At 38.2% G+C, this 18,584-nt stretch overlaps 3 protein-coding genes across 3 annotated transcripts; all 3 read left to right on the top strand.

Moving 5' to 3' along the window:
* The first annotated feature begins 288 nt into the window (after nt 1–288).
* Nucleotides 289–3,072, top strand: LOC110850877 (ankyrin repeat and MYND domain-containing protein 2). Its single transcript, XM_022098474.2, has 9 exons — nt 289–566; nt 785–886; nt 950–1,281; nt 1,369–1,510; nt 1,671–1,694; nt 1,785–1,924; nt 1,994–2,110; nt 2,214–2,462; nt 2,556–3,072. Exons 3-9 carry the CDS (start codon nt 1,027–1,029, stop codon nt 2,865–2,867), a joined length of 1,239 nt encoding a protein of 412 aa, XP_021954166.1. The 5' UTR covers nt 289–566; nt 785–886; nt 950–1,026; the 3' UTR covers nt 2,868–3,072.
* A 423-nt stretch (nt 3,073–3,495) lies between these two features.
* Nucleotides 3,496–5,833, top strand: LOC110851158 (transducin beta-like protein 2). Its single transcript, XM_022098817.2, has 8 exons — nt 3,496–3,633; nt 3,722–3,909; nt 3,972–4,172; nt 4,239–4,462; nt 4,537–4,709; nt 4,790–4,986; nt 5,078–5,272; nt 5,365–5,833. The coding sequence occupies exons 2-8, from the start codon at nt 3,744–3,746 to the stop codon at nt 5,634–5,636; spliced, it is 1,428 nt and encodes a 475-aa protein (XP_021954509.1). The 5' UTR covers nt 3,496–3,633; nt 3,722–3,743; the 3' UTR covers nt 5,637–5,833.
* A 2,162-nt stretch (nt 5,834–7,995) lies between these two features.
* Nucleotides 7,996–18,376, top strand: LOC110851505 (eIF-2-alpha kinase activator GCN1). The gene is made up of 36 exons (XM_022099308.2): nt 7,996–8,410; nt 8,475–8,645; nt 8,724–9,213; nt 9,311–9,457; nt 9,523–9,627; nt 9,728–9,830; nt 9,904–10,151; nt 10,236–10,499; nt 10,581–10,694; nt 10,771–11,084; nt 11,158–11,262; nt 11,324–11,525; nt 11,632–11,824; nt 11,953–12,071; nt 12,155–12,371; nt 12,459–12,625; nt 12,697–12,880; nt 12,962–13,215; nt 13,285–13,396; nt 13,471–13,664; nt 13,742–13,860; nt 13,954–14,081; nt 14,153–14,261; nt 14,336–14,666; nt 14,742–15,008; nt 15,102–15,297; nt 15,387–15,526; nt 15,631–15,891; nt 15,973–16,199; nt 16,274–16,465; nt 16,564–16,687; nt 16,792–17,028; nt 17,107–17,376; nt 17,445–17,558; nt 17,677–17,907; nt 17,999–18,376. Exons 1-36 carry the CDS (start codon nt 8,277–8,279, stop codon nt 18,173–18,175), a joined length of 6,960 nt encoding a protein of 2,319 aa, XP_021955000.1. The 5' UTR covers nt 7,996–8,276; the 3' UTR covers nt 18,176–18,376.
* The last annotated feature ends 208 nt before the right edge of the window (nt 18,377–18,584 follow it).

Consider the following 18,584-nt stretch of genomic DNA (forward strand, 5'->3'; position numbering starts at 1 on the left):
TGTAAATCAGGCTCCAAATTTGCAGCAATTCATACAAATCACCACGTCTCAACTTGCCTCACGCTTTCTCTCTCTCTCTCCAGACAGCCTCGATGTTATCGCAATTATCAAACCTTACTTGATATCTCCATATCATTCTCAACACCCACCTGAAGTCTGGGGCTGCTTTTTTAAAAGGGAATCATGTAGGGCATAGAAAGGCGTAGAGAAAGATAACTTTCACCGTCTCAACGGACCCCAGACTCTTCGTAACGTGAATGGGGAGAGCTAAAGAATGAAAAGAGTTTGCCTACTGCTCGCCGTGGGGAGAAAAGTGGACAAGTCTGATTTCTCAATTTCTCACTCACTCATTCGCTCACCCATACTCTCACTTTCTCCTGGTTTCCTCAGTCTTAAATCCAGTCTCTGATAATTGGAAACTGCCAAATAAATATCTAAAGTCATTCCAGGAGGGATAACGACGAAGAAGAAGAAGAGTCCAAGTGTTTTTATTGATTTGTTATATTACTGGTGGCTGACATCGATATCATAATTGTGGTTCCTTTCCCCTCGTAATCTTTCGTCAGGTAATTTGATTTTATTGTCTGGTTCGATGGGTACACTAGAAAAAGAGAAAAGCTCGAGAGGGGAGGATTCTCATTATGTTATTGTAATATGTCTACTACTACACTACTACTTTCCTTTCAATTATGGCAATGAAATCCTGGCCGTGGTGTGTCGGTTGCTGTTGTGGGAACGGAAACACAACATTCTAGATTAAAATATCATGGCAATCCTATTTCAGGATATTGCAGTCAATCTTTGGGAGTGGAGGTGGACACGGATGATCGAGAATCTATACGGTCAGAAAGAACACGGAAGTTGTTAATGAGAAAATAGAATTGAGGTAAGATTGATTTAATGAGGTTGGTTAGCGATCATTTAGAGAATTAAAACGATTTTTTTGCAGTTTTTATACACCGGAAGTACTATAAGCTGTTGAAAGAACAAAGTTAACGAAGTACATTAATCGAGGGACAATACATCATGGCGGATGAAGCGCAACAAGATGGTAAAGTTGATGGGGATGAAAATAGTGTGGCCGATAAACCCCCACAGGACCCTCTGATTGTCAAGGATGACATATTTTATCGCATTTCCAAAGACGACGAGTCTGGCGTTACTGAATTTTTAACTAAAGATAAGAAACTGGTCAATTCCTTGGATGAGCATGGCATGACCCCATTGCAACATGCGGCATACAAAGGGAATAAGTCAATGTGCCAAATGCTTTTTGATTATGTGAGATTGAGATCCAACTATTGAAAGTTTGTTATTGTTATACACATTTAAACAAAATTATTAACACACTGCTTTCGTTATGTGCAGGGTGCTGATGTCAATGGCGGTCGTCATAATAATGGTTACACAGCCCTTCATTTCGCTGCGCTGTCTGGAAACGCATATCTGTGTCAGATGATGCTTCAGCAGGGGGCCCATCCCAGCGTTACCAATTCTGTTAATAGAACGGGTAGGTTTGGTGAATCGTATTGTAACAATTTATGCGTCCATTGTTATAAATATTAGAAGTTATTGAAATACCCAACAAATATGTTACAATTCTACAGCTCATACATTAAACTTAATCAATGAATTGTGATGACTTAATCTTTTTAAATGTTGTATTTCAGCTGCACAAATGGCAGCATTTGTTGGTGAGTAATAATTCCAATATGGATCTGATAACATGGAATATACGGATAGAACTATGTAACTAATTAGAATTTACCCATTTCCATCTGCAGGAAATCATCACTGCGTTTCAACAATAAACAGCTTCGTGGATTTTAAAGATATCGAGTATTTCACAACTCCATCTGCCCCAGATAAGAAACCAAAGTTGGATATTGTTGTGGCACGTTCTTTACATCGATTAATCATGGATGTAAGTAGCAATATCCCAAGAAATATATTCCCTTGTGTTCTAATAAATTATTGTTTTAAATCGCTTTAGGTGAACTTTCACCCAGTGAAAGTAGCCATTACTGTGAGAAAGAACGCCGTTCTTGTAGAGCACATTCCACAACTTTATAAAGTTTTGGAGGAAATGTCTGAACGTGAAATGAAAAAGGTATGTATTAAAGCAATCATAATCTCCTTATACTTGTATATTCAATTTTGTTCTCCATTTTCTGTTAAGTAGTTATTTAAATATGTATTATTATTATAATTAGAGTGGCTCAGCCAGCGAGATTGTATCGTTTAAACTCCATTTACTCTCCTTCATACTGAAGACCCTTCATAAAGACACAAATGGGGATGTCAATAAATTTGACGATTTTATCAAATCTCTAATTCGGCCCAAAACTGGCCAATATTTATGTGAAGCTCTTGAGGTCCTTCTACGACGAGGTGTTAGGGACTTCCGTTTCATAGAGACGACAATTATGCAACAACTCGTGACAAATCTAACCCACACGAAGGTATAAAAATTATTTACAAGATTTAAGCCAACTAACTTCAAAATTCAAATTCTACAGTAGAGAATCCTCACATTTTTGTATTTTTGTTTTTAGGTTTGTGAAGATCCAGGGGCCTGGTCGATAATATGCAGCGTTGTCAATGGTCAGAAAGGTTTCCGAGATAACGATCCTTGCGCCACGTGTGGAGAGGAACGAGGCGCCAAAAAATGCTCTCGGTGTCATTATGATGCTTATTGCGACCAAGAGTGTCAACGGCTCCATTGGTTCGTCCACAAACGATACTGCAAAGACAAGGCGCGTGAGTACAACGCCAAAATGGTAGCAGCCGCACTCGAGCAACAGGCCGAAGGAACAAGTCAAGAACAAGCTTTACCAGTGGATGAAAAAGAGAAGAAAACCCTTTAAGTAAATAAAAATGTATCGCCCTTGTACTCTGTGAAGGTAAAGAGGATTGTGTTGACTGATAAACTCAATCAATGATTCAATATTTTTATTCCATCATACGATGTCAAGGATTTGTAAAAGGATGGGATTTTAATGTCCTCCAAAATTTTTTCAATGTCTACCTACCCTACCTCGATCACGAATAAAGTAACTAATTAATTCCAGAGGAGGTCATTATGTCATTAAATTTATTGCTCAAATGTCGACCTTCGACCTTATCCCTATAATAGGGGCCATATTACTAAAAAAATATATAATGTAGGCTCGAGCCTTGCATTTTTTCAGTCTCATTCATAATTCAATGCAGTGCAGTGTACCACCCCCAACGGATAGTTTTGACCCTTTGGTCCATCTTCGACCTTATGTAGGACATTATAAGATGGGGTCAAAATTCCAATCAAATGCTACTTTCTTTATCGTGTCCCATGCAGACATACAAAGCGATAAATAAGACTGGTGAAAAGGAGGCGACGTTGCATGAATTTGAGTCTCACTTGGGTCAGGCGACGGGGCATGGTTTCTCCAACCATCGAGTATACGAGCCAAGCAGGAGGAGGACAAAATTTTCTTCACATTTTGAGTCGTCAGCACCGGCAAAAGAGCTGATCAGAGTCAGACCCAGGTTTTCTCGGCAGATGTGATAACGTCCTCTGCATATCAAAAAATTACCAATCTCCAAGTTTTAATTATTTAACTTTATCCTGTGTTTGGAGGGCATTAGAACCAGGTAGGCTGCAAGTATTATCCAATTCGGGGGATGATAATCTTGCATAATATTTATCAAACAGTCCGACTAATAGTTCAGTTTTTCTTAGTTCAGGTCAAAGGTCGGCCTTCATGATGGAGTTCGAGCCTGTGACTATGATTGCGTACAGCGTCATGCTGTTGCTGACAATCGGTCTGGCTTGGGTCGTCACGGTCCTTTTCGCCAAGAACGAGGGGGACGAGGATGCCAAGAAGAAGTCAACCGAGGGGGATGGCAAAGGTCAACAACCTGGTGGTGGTGAGTGGTTTGATTTTTTAAGTGTCAAGTTGTAATATTTACGACTTTTGTACTTAACGTAGGCAAGAAGAATAAGGGAAACAAACAGAACGTGGAAAAACCGGTAGGTACCAAGGGAAAAAACAAGCCGAGATCAAGAACTACTTCTGAAGCTGACAGCGAGAACCATCCCTGGACAGTGGCAACTTTCAAGGGACATGCCGGACTGATCACGGACATGAGTTGGAGCAGCAATGACAAGTTTATTGCCTCTTGTGCTCAAGGTTGATTAACAGTTTGGTTGAGATTATTCATAAAATATTATAATTAACATTATATTTATTTTCTAGACCGGACCGTGTTAATATGGTTTGCAAAGGATCTGCTGACTAAAGACCGGCGAAGCATTCGCGTAAATGTGCCTTTTGATAATGCTCGAAACATCGCCTGGAGTCCGGACTGTACTGCGTTCATCGTTGCTCTAGAAGACCAGAAGGTCTTGGAAGTTTACAAACTGGGCAAGAAGGCGGAGGGCTCTCATGTGACTGTGAACTCCCTCACCAAGTTCAAGAAGGTTTTAAAATATTGAAAATTATTCTCAAGTTCGTTTAAATCTGGAGAGGTTGTTAATATTTAAATTACACATAGGTTCATGACGAGGATATCATCGGAATTGGGATTGCCTGTACTGGCCTGTTCATTATGTCTTGCTCAAACGATGGCAACATGATTTTGTGGGACGTGAAGGGAAGTGTGCTTGAGCGAATGAGTATCCCTGTTGGAGTGACTGCCACTTGCGCCAAAGTTTCTCATTGTGGAAGGTAAGATATTTCTTTAAAAAAATCTAAGACTTCAAATGTCGAACTTAATTTGGATAATAATAATATTTGTTTATTTATAGATACGTAGCAGTGTGCGGAAATGATTGTATTCTTGTAGAAGTTATCTTCAACGAAATGAAGCAGTTCAAGTCTATCCGAACCTTTGGAAAATTGCAAGGCCACGAGTCTCGAGTTGAGCATGTTGATTTTAACGCAGATTCTTCGCGAATTGTGACCGTTACGGAAAATGGGGTTTGGCGATTGTATGATACCACAGGTATTTATGAAATAGTTTATTCTTTAGTATGCATAATCTATACCTTTCTATAATTTTCAGTTTGTAAAGTCGAATATTTAAATCTATTTAGGAAATCGAATCAATGTTGTCTGTATGGGGCAAGCCAAAAGTGTCCCGATCGCTGGAAACGATTTTTTCCCAACCGTGTCTCTTTCTCCGGATGGAAGAATTGTTGCTGTGGGGCATACCAATGAGATTGACATTTTCGAAGTCACCCTGGGATCTCCCACGACCAATATTAAGCCTAAATTTACTCTTGCAAATAGTACGGAAACATATTTCTTAATTATTATCATTATTATATTTATTATCACAAAATGTATTACTGCATACTTATTTCCTTCTTTTATTAATAAGTTGGTGTCCGAAAAATCGTGTTCTCTTCTGACGGGAAGTACATTCTCGGCGCAGGGGAAAAATCAATTCAGGTTTTCCATAACATTTGCGGTCATCTTGCCACCTTCAACGATCTTGCCAGACAAATGAACGAATCATCTGCGCATTCTTCTCTCAAGTCTCGCCTATCGACTGAAATGGCCAATATTTTACAAGACTTGACAAAGCTGAACGTGGGAGAGTCAATTGAAACAACTCTTCAAGAAATGAGAGAAATCATTAATCATTGCTAAACAACAACAACAACGTAACAAAACCATTTTTGTCTTATTTTATTCATTTGTGAATGACACTCCACATTCACCAATTACTACTATTACAACTACTGAACTTAAAAAGAAAAACTATCAAATAATATTTATTTATTAAAATGCAAATGTCTAAATGCCCAGTTTTTCAATTGTTATAAAAATATTTATAAAAAATACTATTCAGATTGGTCGTGTCACAATTATTACTATGCATAGTCGTACAGATACATAAAATGTTCAGGGCTTAAACGTCGAAAGCATGTTGACGATGAGCAGAATACATAGATCTTTGGCATATTTATTCAAAACATCTTGCCGTGCGACCTATGAATTTACAGTTTCCTTTGCATGAAGCAATTGAGAGTAATGGATATCTCACTTATCATTATTCACTAATGGACAATAGAACGATAACCACTAGAAATTTGGCCATGGGGGAAATCCATGTGATTCGAACCGTAAGCAACAGGCAAGGGAAGAGAGTGACGCACAAAACCCCGACGCTGCTTGCGGGCCCTTTGATTCTGCTGCTGCTCGCTCCTGTTCATCGAAATGTGCGAATTGGACTTGATATTGATGGTTTCCATTCCACATAGTGGATTCTCATAGATTCTCATAGTGGGATGGACAGGTTTAGGCCTGCAAACCCAAAGGCAAAATTTTGGTTGCCGGGAATGAAACCACCACCACTTCTCACTTTGTTTCACACTTTGCCTCACATCCAGCTAACGTTGTTTCGCATTTCATGAAACCAATGCTGGCTGCTGCATGGTTTCGTTTGCATTGAAACTTTCATGGTTTTATTACTGCGTCAATGCGTTGTACATAAAATTACTTTTAATAATTATTATTGTATGAATGTACATAGATAGACGTAATGAAAACCTACACAGTGCATACTCCATATAGCTCGAGTCAGGGACAGAGTCCATGACTCGGTGAGTCTGAGTTCTAAATTTTCTCCGAATTGATTCACCGCCTTGCCCCATACCAAATTTCAGATGGAAATAACAAACTTTTAATAACCTATCAGTACAGCTTTGCATAGCCCGAACCAGGATTGCTTAGTAAACCGATGTTTACTAATTTTCTGTAAAATTATGTGCTCCTATTTTGCACTAATTCTTGACTTCATTCTAAATTTCAACTCATTATATCAACTTTTAGAAATCGGTAGGGGTCACCCTATAATGCCCCTCTGGCCAATTTTTGTTCATATTTAACTTCATATTATTTCATAAGAAAGCAGCAAGGATCTCTTGGTCCAAATTTCAGCTTTCCATGTTAATTTCGGAAAATCGGCCCGATAGGGTCCTTCCAGATGATTTTGTTTTCTAATTCTAATGTATCCTCTTCCAAACAATTAGCAACCTAAATGCCAAATTTAGGCTCGATATGATGATTTTTAAAAATCGGTCTGGGTCACCCCTTCGTGTCCCTTCAGACGATAATTTTTCTAATTTGAATTTATATTCTTCCACTAAGAGTCATTAGCAAGCTCTACACATGTATACCAAATTTCAGCTTTCTACTGCAATTTTGGTGCATAATACCCTAAATTTTAGCTCGATATGACGATTTAAAAAATCAGTATGGGTCACCCGTCACCCCATAGGGTCCCTCAAGATGAAAATTTTGCCAATCTGAATTCATATTCTTCCATTAGGAGCCATTAGTAACCTCTGTACCAAATTTCAGCTTTCTAGCACAATTTTGAAATTTTGGTGCATAATATCCCACCCACTCCGATGACCCCCACCGGTCATCCACTTGACCGATTTCTCCCATCTTCGAACTCGTTTCCTAACTTTGCCCAATATGCATATGGTAAAAATTTCAAGTCAATCGGTTTTGGCTCTATCGCACCGGACAGACGGACGGACAGCTAAAAAGTGTATCATTTTACTGCTGTTTTACCATATCGGTAGCAAACTTTTACGGACCGGTATAATTTTAATACTAAGCAGTAGCAAATTTAATAACGAGAAATCAATATCTGCCGGACCATGCCTTTCTAACTGTGGACACTAATTATGGAAAATAAGTGCTGTTGCGAAGAATTTCCTTTAAAAGGTCTCGTGGAAGAGGGGTGTTTTATTTATTTTTGGATTAAATATTTATTAAAGCAGACAGAAGTTTTGACGAGAAACTCCAGTTAAATGAGTGCACGTGCGTTTCATGTAAACAGTGGACTATTTGAGTATGCGTGATGGAGTGGTGGTGGAGCGGAGCGCAGCGTTACACTAGGATCTAGGACAGAATTTGACAATTTTTGCCTTTGGATCTCAACGCAGAAATCCTACCAACGTACTCTGTGAAACTGAGCAGTTGGCGCTCAACAAGACTTGATATATTTCGTCAATCTGCCGGTCACATCTTTTTTCTACATTTGCACGTTAATATTCTGCTAGATTTCATTTCTTGCAAAACTGTAATTTGTCTAAAATAGATTTTTGATAAAAGCCAGTCTCGGTGTGATAGCTAGCTAAGGGTGAACACAAGGAGGTGGTGAAAGAGAGAGAGGTGGTTTAGATTTGAGTAGATTTTTTTGCTACTTTTTGTCAGGCAAAGGGATTTTTGGAGACTACGAAATTAAAGGGGGATTTTGTAAACGTGACAAAAATGGATTATGATGGGGAGGAGCCGACGACGAATGGGGAGACAGAGGGAGATTCTGGCGAGAAAAACCCGTTGGCGTCCATCATCGAAGTTGTCGGAGTAGACAAGGAGCTTCTAAAAAATGTTGGAACGAAGGGGTAAGTCCAAGAAAATATTAAACAACGGTAGGAAAATTAACTAATGATGAATGACATTATCCAGACTTTTGAAGCTACTCGTGGCCTCTTTCTACGCTTGTAATGATCGTTATTCACGTATCAAAGTTCGTAAGTTTATGCGTCATTTGCAAGATCCCAAATTTGCTGGAGCTCAGGAGGCCTTGATTTCAATGGTGTCAGATGCAATATCATCTCGAGAGGGATTTGTCACCACGTGAGAATGCACTACACTAATTATTTTAACTTACAATTAGTAGAATTTATATACCAATTCTACTTAAATTAATTTTAGGCTTTCCTCAAGCAAGGCTGCACTCGAATATCTGAAATGGATCATTTTGATCGGGAAAGGAAATAAAACCCTTTCGCCAGCATATTGTCGCTTATTGTCAAGCCTCTTGAGTAAAATTCAGTGTCCCAGATTGGAGAGGTCGGCTGAGAAAAAGTTGTATGGTCTCATTGTCTCCATTGGACTAGAAGCCTTTGTCGACCTATTTATAGAGATTTTTTCTATTGGGAACCTCGTGTCTATCAGTATCTTCGTGCAATACTTTCGTACTCAAGGGGGGGATAACTTCTTCGGGACGCATGGAATCCCATCAAGAGCTCAGATTTTGGATTTGTACATTAAAGAATGCATCATGACCAAATCGGTCAAATCAGAATGGTATCTTAATAAGACGAGCAGAAATATATTTCGCATCATGACAGAAGACGATTGTAAGATACTAATTCCATCCATTCAAAAAGGACTATTACGCTCTCCAGAAATTGCTGCAGAGGTAAAATTTCTATCACCTACATAATTCGCCTTTCCCAAAATCATGATAAATTGCAGTTCTAAATTAGAACTTCTAATTATATCTTTGTGATGTTTAGGCTGTTGCAAACTGTTTAAAATGGATTAAAGTTGACCTAAGTCCATTTGCAACTGATCTCAGTAAATCTATCGGGAGTTGTCTTCAGTCAAAAGAAGATCCAACCAGGGAACATGCAAGTGCGGCTTCGATCACTTTGGCTGCACATGTAAGTCAATGTGCAAAATATTTTTGGTTTAGGTTTCATTAATTATCTATATTATTTTCGTGTAGATGGATATTACGAGTATTCTGAAGATGGTGGATTGGTATTTAGACATTTATAATGGTGCCGAAGGAAAACTTACGGTTGCAGCTCATAAAATCAATATCTTGAAGGTGCATTAAGGGTTTTTCTTTGTAGATTATTTATTGTGATGTTTAATTTATTGTTTTAAAAAAGTTAAAACGAGGTTTCCTAAAATTATATTATTCATAGACTGTTGCCGACATTGGAGTAGTAGCCCAAAAGACAGAAATGGCCTACAAAAGCGATGCTAAATGTGTTTTAAGTCGTGGAGTAAAGATTTTGGAAACTGAGGGTACTTGAATATTTACTAACTTTTTTCAACGTGCATTCCTTTGGATCGATCATTTATTTGTGTGCATTTTCAGTTCATGAGGGTACATTAGCTCAAGCTGTTAAGATGATTATTTCCTGGATATGGTGCAGCTACGACGAAACTCATCCAGAACTTGCCAATTTCTTCGCCAAGTCGTTTTCCACCTTGAAGGGAAATGTCCGGACTGAAGCATGCAATTTGATTAATTTCCATTCCACAACTATCGGAGTGTCGTCCAACGAACAACTTTTCGATTTGTGTGTCAAAACATATGAGAAAAGTTATACGCAATTTACCCAAGTATGTAATAACATATGGTCCTGATATCCTACATACATGACTAAAATGTATTTCTGTAAGTAAACTGTCATTTTTATCAAATAGATGAATGGATTGGCCGAGTGCATCTGTATAGCGGGTGTTTTATTAAGAACTGGTCTTTATTCAACAAAAGACAACACGATGGAATCCTATTGGAATCTAGTACCTCACATTAACGAAAAATACTTGTCTTCGTGTCCTCGCGACTGGATCCCAAACGCTTGTAGAATGCTCCTTAACCTTCTCGGACAAGGTGCTCCAGCAGGCTATGATCAGCAAATTGCTTACGATGCACTTGCAATGCTATTTATCATTAATGATTATAAAGTGCGTGAAATTTCGATAACAGCCATAGTTTTTATACTATTGCATTAATAACAATTGGTTTTCCTCTTGTTTTAATTGTAGTTACACAAGGAGCTGATGGAAGAGATGGCTAATGTATGTAATAATTGGCCTGTGTCTGAGACAGTTTATATTCTAAGAGGATTTGAAAAACTATTCATTGAAAATCCGATTCCTGTAAGTTGATGATTTCAAATAAGCATAAAGTAAATGTAGCATCAAGTTTATGTAATATTGACACATTTATGTATAGAATCAAACAAGGAGTAAATTACTTCTCGCACTTGTTAGGTGCATCAATACAGATATTTACCAAAACAAAGGACACACTTTTGGCGTAGAATTTCTTCCAGCTTGTCATCTCTGCTCTGAACAAAATCTATGGATTCGACTTGTCCAGAAAACAGGCCTTGATCCAGCTACTGTATTAAATTATGAAGAGTATACCGCGATCCAGACGTTTATCATGGGATTTGATGGGTCAGAAAATATGCGAGCCATTTTAAAAACACTCGCATTTGTTGGACGTGATGTAATGGTACACTCCATGGTGAACGAATTCCATAAGTATGATTTTACTATACATAACCATATGATAAAGTCGTTTTGTATTAGCTAAGCTGATATACTTGTTCGTCAGCATTTTCTTGGAACACGAACAAGACATAATGAAGGTTACCCGAGACGAATACTTTGTCTATCTGACGCCTGAAAACCAACTTTATGACACCTCGGTCATTGATGCGTAAGTTTACTACACATTATCCTTACAGCTTGTTGAGTTCTATTATGACAATTTTTTCTAGCTCTGATGAAACTGGAAAGAATATGAAGCGAGAAAGCAGGGTGTATTCATACAAGGAGCAACTGGAGGAGATTCAGTTGCGAAAGGAACTTGAAGAAAAGCGACGGCAAACTGGCAAGCCAATAATTTACTCTAATAAGCAAAAGGAAGCCATCAAAGTTCAAATGGGAAAGGAAAAAGTAATTCGCGACAATGTAGCCAGGGTAAGTAAAACTTGGAATGGATTGTACGCGTTTAAATAATATAATTAAATGACTTACCCTTATCTATGTAGATATGTAACAGTTTTTCGTTTTAATTTCTCTACAGTTGCATCAAATGGTAGTCAGGGGTATTGGTCTGCTACAGTGTGCCTGGGAAGGAAACCGTGCAGTTTGTGGAATGTATGTGAAGAGCTGTATTTCAGCCTTAACAAAATGGATGCGCTCCCCCTTGTCGGCCCCTGACGCGGTAAAATTTTTCACTCAGGTTGGACACACGTTGTTTGTTCCTGGAGTGAAAGGTGACCATTCCATTATTTTTTAAATTACGTATTTACAATTTACCTATTATGGTTGTACTGCACACTTATATATTTTCAAGTCAAGCCCCAATGTGTTTTCTTGACAATAATATTTTCATGCTAAACAGGCCAAGCAGTTACTCAAATTTCATTGAGACTGATTAAACCTACCTGTGATTTGGACGTGGAATGGCAGAAATCAGATTTGCAAACTGCCACGAAAAACATACTAAACTACATGCTTGGTGTACGAATTCATATTAACAATTAATAATTATTGCATTATTTTATTACCCTAAATCATTTTAAGATAAGATTCAATAACTATAGGATTTCGGGAAGGATGATGAGCTATCTGGGGTTAAATTTGCATATTCTTTCCCTATGCTACGTTTGGCTTTTGAACGGTACCCAAAGGACATTGCTATTCAGTCTACCGTGCTTCAAATCATCCTCACAGTTGCAAAAGACGCCACTCAAACGTTACTTGGAAGAGAAAGCACTATCCCACGATTGGACGTTTTTGAAATGTTGTATAAAGTAATAGGTAATTAACACACAAAAAAATAATTATATATTTTATCCAACGAAATCGTCAAATTTATTACAAATGAAACAAAATCTTTCAATAAAGCTACGAAGGATGGAACTGTTCAGCAATTAGCAGTATCTTCTGTTCTTCAATTGACCAAGGTAATTTCCGATCCAGAAGATGTGAAAGAGATGGTCGGTGCTGAATATCTACAACATATATCTGCTTTGATGGAACCTTCTAAACTCTCCCGAGAAACGGCCATTAGGGTAAGTCCATTCTGCAATTAATCTCACAACTAGTGCATTTAGTAATGACTAAACAATTTTCCGATCTCTAGTGCTTGAATATTGTGTGTCCATTAACGAAAGGCAAACATACTATGTGCTACTCGTCTGAAGTAATCGCAAACGTTTACCGTGAGAGATTTGATTCTTCGACGGACATTGTCACGATTGCTGAAGACACTTGGGTAAAGTCTCAATTTCAGGTGGAAGACAAACTGCATCACTCACTTTATGATGGTGAGTGGCACTGGCCAAATAATCAATTTGCTCCTCATCTGCATATAATTACTATATTTGCATTGTTAATTTGGGGTTTAGCTTGTTTTCATCCATGCGACGAAGTTCGCCACTCTGCTTCAAAAGCGTTGTCTTCATTTTTGAAAACACATCCAAACATGATTGAAAGTACGATCGGATCCCTTCTTGTTGCATATCAAGACTATGTCATTCCAACTCCGGCTCTAATGGATAATCTAGGCCGACTCCTGCAAGAGGAAATTGATCGGTGGGAAGCAAGGTGTGGAATTGGGCTCGCTATTCGGGAAATAGCTAAAGAGATGTCCCCTGAAACTGTAAGAAGTTAAATTGTGCTGACTACATTGGGTTCTATTAGAATGTAAAAAAAACATGCTGTTATTTAGGCTAAGATGTGCATGGAGTGGCTCGTCTCAATATCGCTGTCAGATCATAGTCCAGCAGTTCACAACATTATGCTTGAAGCTGCTGTAGAAGTTGTGCAAATTCATGGGACGGGTAATTTACATTTTACAAGTGATTGTTCTTTTTTTACTTAATTCATTGCTAAGTTGCCCATATTTTATTTTTAGTTTGTCTCAATGAATTCATCAGTACTATTGAAACTTTTCTGGAGAAGGCTGGTAGCTCAGGTAGATATGACAATGTTCGACAAGCTTGCGTCGTCCTCATGGGATGTCTGGGTCGTCACTTGAGCTCTACTGATGTTCGAATAAAGTCCATCTTTACAACTTTAATTGACACTCTGTCAACTCCGTCAGAGAAGGTATTACTAATTAATTTAACGAAATAAACAGTGTAACACAATTACAAAAAATAATGTCATGTAAATTTGTGCATTAGGTCCAAGAAGCTGTAGCAAATTGTCTTCCTGCTTTAGTTCCATCCCTCAGCGCAGAAGCTGAGCCCGTCCTTAAACTATTACTTGTAAAAGTCATGGAGGCTGACAACTTTGGTGAAAGGTGAGCATATCGTTTTAAAAAAAGATAACACACGTACACGTCGGATTAGATACATTGTAAAAGTGTTTTCATTATATTAATTACTTGCCATAGACGTGGTGCTGCATTCGGAATTGCTGGAATGATTAAGGGGTTAGGAATTTTGTCGTTGAAACAACATGATATCATGAACATTTTAGCGAAAGGAATGCAGGATAAGAAGAATTATAAACACCGAGAAGGTAACATTGGCTAAAGGTATAAGCAATTGGTTAAATGTGCATATTTTTTTTTGTTTCTTTATAACTCATAGGAGCCTTAATGTGCTTGGAATTGCTGTGTGAGTTCCTCGGTAGATTATTTGAACCCTACATTGTACACGTCCTGCCATACCTTTTGCAGTGCTTAGGAGACTCTAACGCGTAAGTTGTGCTGAATTACAACGATATAATAAGTACATGTAAATAACAATTTGTTTTTAAATTTTGCACGCCAGGTACGTTCGAGAAGCCACTGAAAACACTTCAAAACGAGTCATGAGTCGATTATCCGCTCATGGTGTGAAACTCGTATTGCCTTCGCTGACTGGTGCTCTTAACGAGGATTCCTGGAGGACAAAGTGTGGATCGGTTGAATTACTGGGTAGAATGGCATACTGTGCACCCAAGCAGTTGTCTGGCTGTCTCCCTATGATTGTTCCTCGGCTCATCGAAGTTCTTGGAGATTCGCACGTCAAGGTACAAGAGGCGGGTGCCAAAGCACTGGGATTGATTGGGTCTGTGATTCAAAACCCTGAAATTCAATCAGTAGTTCCCGTTCTTTTAGAGGTAAACTTAAAGTGCATCAAATAAAATAATTTTAAATATCATTAATTTAATTCAATTTTTATAAACTTGGTGCAGGCTTTACAAGATCCTGGAAAACGATCATCATCATGTTTGCAATGCCTTTTACAAACAGAGTTTGTTCACTTTGTTGACCCACCTTCGCTGGCTTTAATTATGCCTGTCGTGCAAAGAGCGTTCCTTGATCGATCTACAGAGAACAGGAAAATGGCATGCCAAGTCATTGGAAATATGTACTCTCTAACTGACCACTCAGACTTGGCACCCTACATGGACAACGTAATGCCTGGTATTAGAGCTTCTCTGGTGGACCCCGTACCTGAAGTAATTATTACTTGTCTATTTAATGGTCTCCTCGTTGATTGATTAATTATTTTAGTACAATCTAATGACTTACATATTATGTGGCTATTTTAGGTTCGTGCAGTTGCTGCAAAGGCACTCGGTTCAATGGCAAAGGGAATGGGAGACAAATGCTACGATGAGTTGTTACCATGGTTAATGAAGACGTTGATATCAGACGTAAATTCTGTCGACCGTTCCGGTGCCGCCCAGGGTTTGGCAGAGGTCATTGGATCGTTAGGAGAAGACAAATTGCATAGATTTATGCCAGGTACGTAGACCCATTGTCATACATATGTATTTCTGTTGCAAATAAGTGCAACTAGTTTTAGTAATAAAATGTTTGCATTTTGTGTATAGAAATCATTAGGAAGGCAGATAACGATGATATTGCACCCCATGTACGGGATGGTTACATGATGATGTTTATCTATATGCCGGGTGTATTCGAAACCGCATTCGTGCCTTATATTGGTCAAATTATTAACCCCATTTTAAAGGTAGCCATATAATCACTTCCATATATACTACCCACTAAACTCAAGCCCTATATATGGGCACGACGACGATTATAATACAAACTGTTGATTTTATAATAATTTAGGCTCTGGCTGATGAGAATGAATTTGTCCGAGAAACCGCTCTTAGAGCCGGTCAAAGGATCGTCACTGGCTTTGCTGAAAGTGCCATCACCTTGCTGCTTCCGGAGCTGGAGAAGGGAATATTTGACGATAACTGGAGAATCCGATTCTCCTCTGTTCAACTCCTTGGAGATTTGTTGTACAAGATATCCGGAGTTTCTGGCAAAATGAGTACTGAATCTGCTGGAGATGACGACAACTTTGGGACAGAACAGTCCCAACAGGTACGCACACATTCAGTCAACTTATTAAATTTATTGTAGTTGCAACAAGGATCAATTTATAAATGTTTTTTTTAAATTTAGACTATCATCACTGTCCTTGGGGTTGAAAGAAGGAATCGCGTCTTGGCTGGACTCTACATGGGGCGCTCAGACGTGGCACTCATGGTCCGACAAGCGGCCCTTCACGTGTGGAAAGTGGTCGTGGCAAACACTCCAAAGACATTGCGAGAAATTTTGCCAACCTTATTTTCTCTATTGCTTGGATGTTTGGCCAGTTCGTCACATGATAAGCGTCAAGTTGCAGCAAGGTATTTATCTTCATTCATCATATTATTTGTTTTATTTTATGGAAGGATCAACTAAATAACTTTTATTAATTAAGAACGCTGGGAGATTTGGTACGAAAACTTGGGGAGAAAATTCTACCCGAAATTATTCCAATCTTGGAACGAGGACTGGAATCCCCTAGGGCTGATGAGCGTCAAGGTGTCTGTATTGGACTTGCCGAAATTATGTCTGCAACCAGTCGAGATATGGTTCTTGCATTTGTGGATAACCTGGTTCCTACTCTAAGGTAAGTTCTTGTTTAAATTCTCAGAATCATTAAAGTAAAATTTAATATAAGAATGAAAATTAATTACACAAGTATTAACGATCTTGTACTTTCTACAGAAAAGCATTGTGTGATAGCTGTCCTCAAGTACGAGAAGCAGCCGCAAAGACGTTTGGAAGCTTGCATTCAACCGTAGGAAGCCGAGCACTTGATGAAATTGTTCCTTTCTTAATGAAAAAAATGGTAGGATATTATACTTGTGTTTCTATGTTTCTTTTATTTGCTTTGTAACATATCTGAATGTGCATATGCTATTATATTTTTCATGTATATTTCTTTAATTCTAGAATGACCCAGTTGAAGGAGAATACGCATTAGATGGACTTGGCCAAATCTTAGTTGTCAAGTCTAAAGTAGTTATGCCATATCTGATTCCTCAACTTACCAGTCCACCTGTCAACACCAAAGCATTAGCAATTTTAGCATCGGTTTCTGGCGATTCCTTATCCCGACATTGGGGTCGGATTCTTCCTGCCCTATTGAGTGTACTCACTGAAAGCGCCGGAACTCCAAGAGAACAAGACGTATGATTGTTGAACAATTTAGAGGGAAAAATGTAAAAAATTATTTGTCATTTAATTGAATATATTTCGTGGTTATAGGAATTAGACTATTGTCAACGTATTATCTTGACCGTGACGGATGAACAAGGGCTCCGATTCTTCCTTGATGATCTTCTAGGTTACTTGAAGCCTGAAAAGGCGGAACTCAAGCGAGCTACGGTCACTTTGTTGTCACTCTTCTGTATGCACACAAAGGCGGATATCGAACCGTACATGTCACAGTTAATCAGAGGACTATTCCAACTTATGACTGACACGGATGAAGTAATTCTAAACCTTGTAGCTGAGGGTTTAGGTGCTATCATTAAGGTTTGTTGTTTATGCATAGATTTTACAATCTCATAAATTATACATATAAATGCATTTTATATTTTCAGAACCTTGACAGTGCAGAAAAATTAGCTTACGTTGGAGATATTCGACAAGCGATCCGGTTTGTTCAGGGCGATTTGAAGGGCAAACCTCTTCTTCCAGGGTTGTGCACATCAAAGGTACAAATATTTTACATTTAGATATGACAAAGTAAAATAGTTGTTATAATTATTATTTTTATCCCGAATACTATTGATTTAACCTTTTGCATAATAGTAATATTTATTTTCATAATAGGGGATTAGTCCAGTACTTCCAATCTTCCGTGAAGCCTTGTTGAATGCCAGTTCTGATGTGAAAGAACAAGCTGCCATCGGAATGGGAGAACTAATAGCTTTGAGTAATGAGACTGCATTGAAACCATCCGTGATACACATTACGGGACCATTGATTCGAATTCTGGGTGACCGTTACGGCCCCACTGTCAAAGCTGCCGTTTTAGACACATTGACACTTTTACTATCAAAGGTAAACTAATTAACGCTTAACGAACTAACTATGTAATATAAAATGAATGTAATGTGCAAGCACTTATATGAAAATTATTAACTTGTTCCAGGTGGGCATTCATTTGAAAGCCTTCTTCCCCCAACTGCAAATCACTTTCGTCAAGGCTTCCAACGACCCGAACCCCAGTGTGAAACAGAAAGCCACGAGTGCGCTCGAGCAATTGATGCCGCTCATAAATAACAAGACGATGATCAACAAAGCCAACGTGGGGAATATTTCTTCTTAAGACAGTATAACCTAGTCAATTTATTGCTGACTGGGCATCGTACTTTCGAAATACGAAAATTCAATTTTTAGTTATGTGTTGGTTGGTTGGTTGACGCTTACTTATCTTTTATATTAAGAGGGAATGAGGACTTATAACATAGTAAGTTGTATCGGGTAATCAATCAGTCTAACAATTTATAACAATAAAAAAATACGGACAGAAAAAAATGACTTATTGGTTCGTTAATTTGCATCATCATCATTACTACCTAATCAATCTACCCCATCTTTGTCATATTATGTAATATTATCTAATAATATATGCAAACCCATACATACCCATTTTTCATTCGCAGTGTTTTGTATAATTTACTTAAATACTAATAATTAATACTAGAAATATCATTTTTGTTTGCAAATATCAAAAT

This window comes from Folsomia candida, unplaced genomic scaffold, assembly GCF_002217175.1.
Source record: "Folsomia candida strain VU population unplaced genomic scaffold, ASM221717v1 Fcan01_Sc006, whole genome shotgun sequence".
NCBI classification, from domain to species: Eukaryota; Metazoa; Arthropoda; class Collembola; order Entomobryomorpha; family Isotomidae; genus Folsomia; species Folsomia candida.

Coding starts and splice junctions, on each gene's coding strand:
- LOC110850877 (XM_022098474.2), top strand. CDS start 1,027: ATGGCGGATGAAGCGCAACAAGATGGTAAAGTTGATGGGGATGAAAAT. Junction 1,282..1,368: donor GCCAAATGCTTTTTGATTAT/GTGAGATTGAGA, acceptor CGTTATGTGCAG/GGTGCTGATGTCAATGGCGG. Junction 2,111..2,213: donor CTGAACGTGAAATGAAAAAG/GTATGTATTAAA, acceptor TATTATAATTAG/AGTGGCTCAGCCAGCGAGAT.
- LOC110851158 (XM_022098817.2), top strand. CDS start 3,744: ATGATGGAGTTCGAGCCTGTGACTATGATTGCGTACAGCGTCATGCTG. Junction 4,463..4,536: donor CCCTCACCAAGTTCAAGAAG/GTTTTAAAATAT, acceptor AATTACACATAG/GTTCATGACGAGGATATCAT. Junction 4,710..4,789: donor AAAGTTTCTCATTGTGGAAG/GTAAGATATTTC, acceptor GTTTATTTATAG/ATACGTAGCAGTGTGCGGAA.
- LOC110851505 (XM_022099308.2), top strand. CDS start 8,277: ATGGATTATGATGGGGAGGAGCCGACGACGAATGGGGAGACAGAGGGA. Junction 16,200..16,273: donor AAGCGTCAAGTTGCAGCAAG/GTATTTATCTTC, acceptor TTATTAATTAAG/AACGCTGGGAGATTTGGTAC. Junction 17,377..17,444: donor GTTTAGGTGCTATCATTAAG/GTTTGTTGTTTA, acceptor TTATATTTTCAG/AACCTTGACAGTGCAGAAAA.